Source organism: Acanthisitta chloris, unplaced genomic scaffold (genome assembly GCF_000695815.1).
Source record: "Acanthisitta chloris isolate BGI_N310 unplaced genomic scaffold, ASM69581v1 scaffold5010, whole genome shotgun sequence".
Classification (NCBI taxonomy): domain Eukaryota; kingdom Metazoa; phylum Chordata; class Aves; order Passeriformes; family Acanthisittidae; genus Acanthisitta; species Acanthisitta chloris.
Window position 1 is genome coordinate 1 of NW_008649805.1, and position 4,355 is coordinate 4,355.

At 35.7% G+C, this 4,355-nt stretch overlaps 1 protein-coding gene across 1 annotated transcript in view; it reads left to right on the forward strand.

Annotated features, from left to right (window-relative positions):
* Positions 1-768: 768 nt before the first annotated feature.
* ITGA8 (integrin, alpha 8) overlaps positions 769-4,355 on the forward strand; it is a gene marked incomplete at its 5' end in the record, with an annotated part of 67,055 nt that continues 63,468 nt past the window's right edge. The window contains 2 exons of the mRNA XM_009072519.1: positions 769-843; positions 2,793-2,900. Of these exons, the coding sequence (XP_009070767.1) occupies positions 769-843; positions 2,793-2,900 (183 nt within the window). The remainder of the gene's footprint in view (positions 844-2,792; positions 2,901-4,355) is intronic.

The following is a 4,355-nucleotide window of genomic DNA, read 5'->3' on the forward strand; positions in this document are numbered from 1 at the left end:
GAAGCTCTTTCCAAAGCCAGAGGCAGCAGGAAAGTTAATCCTTTTTCCTCACTGCTTGGCTCCGGTTTTTCTCCAGCAAGCCAGTCTGGATCTTTCCAGAGCAAAGATTTGGTCCTCTAGATTCCCAAACCCAGGCCAGAAACCAGTAACAAAGATGTGCCCAAGCCCCAGTGTAGTGCTTTGTTGTTGAGTCCTCTTTGACCTGGTGACTGTTAGGGAAAAAGACAGCTTTAGATGGGTGACTGCTGTAAATCTTAGCACGTGCTGCTACAGAAGCTATGAAGTCAGATATCCTCTGACCTGTGCATTGTACTTACGTGCACAGAGATGTCATGTGTAAATTAATGAACAAATGACTTCAAACTGAAAGCAGGATGGGAAGGATTGTCAGGAAGGAACACCATAAATTTTCAGCATGACTTGTATGAAAGTGATGAGAAAATGGTTTGCATTTCTTTGTGTAATGGGTAATTAATGGTTTGGAATAAAATGCATAGAGGTTAATGGCATCCTTTTTTCCCCTTGATGCAAGTTGGAGAGAAGTGAAATTGTGGCATGGATGACCTTGCATTAAGTAGATTGGCACTCACTGGATACAGCAGAGACATTTATGAGACCTTCTCTGACAATGTGAAATGTTTTCTTTCAGGTATACTTTGGAAAAAAATTGCTTAGAAAGGAATTATCATATTTACTCTATGTTACTGCATTTTAAATGTAAAAATCTAATTTGGGTGGGGAAAAAAAGTGTGAGATATTTCTGTATAGCTTTTCTGAAGCCATTTTATTTTTTCCAGATTTAATTGTGGGTGCATTTGGAGCTGGAAAAGCAGTTGTTTACAGGTATGTGGTAAATACAATGGATTTTATATTTTACAGCCTCAGCGGGAGACCTGCAAATAAACAAATTTCACATTCTCATGTTTCCCTGTTGCAATGTGTCAAAGATGGTCATTAGAGATTATAAACTAAACATCTTGTGAGAATAAATGCTTTTTTCCCATGCTCAAAACTTGAAATTTTCGATGAAAATTTTCATGCTTATCTTGGTTCAAGAAGCTTCTGGAATGTTTGAGTTGATGAAAATTTTCATGCTTATCTCAGTTCAAGAAGCTTCTGGAATGTTTGAGTCTTCAGTTAATTTTAAATAAGAAATGTAAAAGGCATAGCATTGAAAATTAATATCTTTCCTGGGCCAGTGGTGCTAGTAAGGATTTTTAAAGTGACTCTGATCCTTCAGTCATCATGTATATTAAGATGTGAACCATTTATTGAAAATAAAGTGCTACTTTTAGCCTCAGTTTTAAAAAAATTCACGAGATCCCATTTTAAAAAACAAAATGTTGTTGCCGACTATGGAGTTTCACTAAATACATTTTTTAATTTGAAGCATAATTTAAAAGTACCAAATACTTAAAACAACAATCTGCTACTGCTCCCTTAGTCCAGTCATGCTTTGCATTTAAATATTCACCATCCATTGCTACAACAATGTAGTCATATTTCTTGATTCCTGTCTGTCTTCTTCTTGTCTGTATTCCCAACAGTACCTGACTGAGAGAAAAATATGTTTGACTTCCCAGCTCAGTGTTTGTGAAAGCATAAGAATTTTGTAAAACAGAAATGTTAGCTCATTTCAGCTAACACTGTAGGTGCAGTGAGTAGACCTGATTTTCTGACTGCCCAATGAAAGAATCATGCAAATCCTTTACAGTGCCATGGATGACCTCACAGGATGTGAAATGTTGGAGAATTAGATCCACTGGGTATTCTTGATGACAATAAAATGTGTTTGATTTAGTTTAAGAAAGTGAGTAGCAGGAGGCCATTTCCTGGCGAGAGCATTTCAAATATATAATTTGTCCTTCTGGCGAAATAGAATTTTAGTAACTGAAATTTGCTAGAAAAAAGTGTTTCCCTGTTGCACAAATATGAAGAAAGTAATGTTATTTTAAAATGTCTTACTGAAGGATTATAAAGAAGAAATCATAAAATCTCAGATGTGGATTATTGTATGAAGAATGTAGTTTTGTACTAAACTGGATTAGCCAGAATTATATAAATTACTGGAAATAGTACTGCTGTCTTAAAAAAACAGAATCTAGACCCTTCCCTGTTTCCATTTGTCTTCTAAATTGGTCTCAGTTATGGATTATCTCAGTTATTAAGAGATTCAGAGAAACAGTTCCCATCACTACAACTATATATTCATGTACTCAGCAGAATTTACAGATACCTGGTTTACAAAGTCAATTGTCTCAAGAAATGTCAGGCAGAGTTTGCTTCATTATCAGTGCAAGATATTCTACATCAGCTTCTGCTTTAACCAAATTATGTTTATTTTTTTATAGAATTTTCAACAGAGCTAGCAAATCTGAATATGTCACTGCAAATCTGCAATGACAAAGTAATGGCCAAAGGACTGCTGTAAATCCCAGAAAAACAGACTCTGTCCCTTTGTGAAAACCCAGTGTAAGGAAATGTGTCTGATGTGCCTTAATCCTGGGACACATCTATTGGTTAGCTATAGGATACTGTATCAGTGATACTGTCAATCTGTGATTTTTTTTTTTTTAGAGCTGTCAAAATCTCCTAATAGGAGGTGTCACAGTTTCTGACCACAAAAAAAAGAGTTCTTTTGGGTAGGAGCAGCATTATAAAAGTGTGTTCTTCCAAGTAACCCTAACCCTACAATCTCTGGCTTCTTTGTGGCCACCTCAGTTAAGTGTACTTGCAACGTAGGTGGTAATGTGCTCCTTCTGTATGCAGTGACCCTTATTTCTGTCCCCCAGAGCCAGACCTGTTGTGACAGTGAATGCTCATCTTATTCTGAATCCCATGATTGTGAATCCAGACAATAAAACTTGTCAGCTCCCTGGCTCTCAGCTTTTGGTGGCATGGTAAGTTCATGATTAGTTAAAAAACATCCACATCCTCTTTCTCAAGTAACTTCTTATTCCTAACTTTTATTGTAGTTTTTTGTTGAACATGTTAAAAGTTTGAAAAAAATGTTCAGACATGCTCTGAAGGCAACAAAAAACCTATATAGAGCAGAGTTCTTTTTGATGTCTTCCAACACTTCACACACTCTCAAACTGAAGTAGGTTAGAAGTTGAGTCCTTTTATACACTGTGTCTCCTTCTAGAAGTTGAGTCCTTTTATACACTATGTCTCCTTCTGCATAGGAGGATGCTGAGTGTCTCCTAGGGTCAAGCTGCAAAATTATATGCAATGTTTGGATGAATGAAACGTGAAACAGCTAAAACAGACAAAACACATAAACATCGATTTGTTAAAACTTACATCTTTGTTGCGAAAAATGTAACAGTGAAAGTGATGCAGATCTGGTGGGCCCAACATTTTCTGTTAGAGAAAGAGAAATCTCAGTCCTTTGTGGAAGAGAGAAGATATCTGGCTGGCCATCCTGAGAGAAGTTCACAGGATGTTGTTTCTGGCTGTCTTTGGTCAGAGGTAAGTTTTCCTTAGTGCATTGCAGGGGACAATGTTTCATGTATCTTTAAAAGAGAAACTCTTCACCACTGTAGCATTTAACTTTAAAAAGAAAAAGCACATTAAAAAAATTGAAGCTAATTAAAACAATTTAAGATCAATTGCAAGCATAAAATGCTTGCAGGACAGTTGGAGGCTATCTAATAGCACATAATACCACATAAAGGCACGTTTACTGCACTAGAAAAAAAAAGTCACTTAGAAAGGACCCCAGGAACAGTTGATAAAAGAGGCTATTACAAATACATGATACTGTTTAAAAGTGCAGATCATAACAAATGAGGAAACTAAAAACAAAACAGAGCATAAACACGTGCAAGTTGAATATAAAATACTAGTAAGTCCTGCCAGAGAGTCTGTGAGGAATAGATTTCTAAGATATAAACCATTAGAAACAGAGAGCCTGCCAGGACGTGGGCTGGATGAAAATAGTATTAAGGTGTAAAGGAGAACGCCAGAAGATAAGGTGACTGCAGAAATTTTTCACTACTTTTAAACCAGAGGTGGTCAGAGGGATTCCTCACACTGGAAACATTCTTTATGAGAGATGAGTTCTGAAAATCTAAATCTAAAAAATTAGACCACTAAATATAATATACATATAATATATATAAACCTTTTGTTTTAATAGTTAATGACTTTCAAATATTGACACTTGACTGAAGCAAGTTCGTTGATCCAAATTATGTTTTTTCATAACTTCAGGTTTTAAGACTTTTAAAAAATGCTCGATGTCATAATAAAAAATATTTTGGAACCATAACATTTACACATTCACCACTCTACTGGAAGAAAAAAAATGTGGTCTTTTTGCACAAGAGAAATAAATAAATACATCTCTGTTA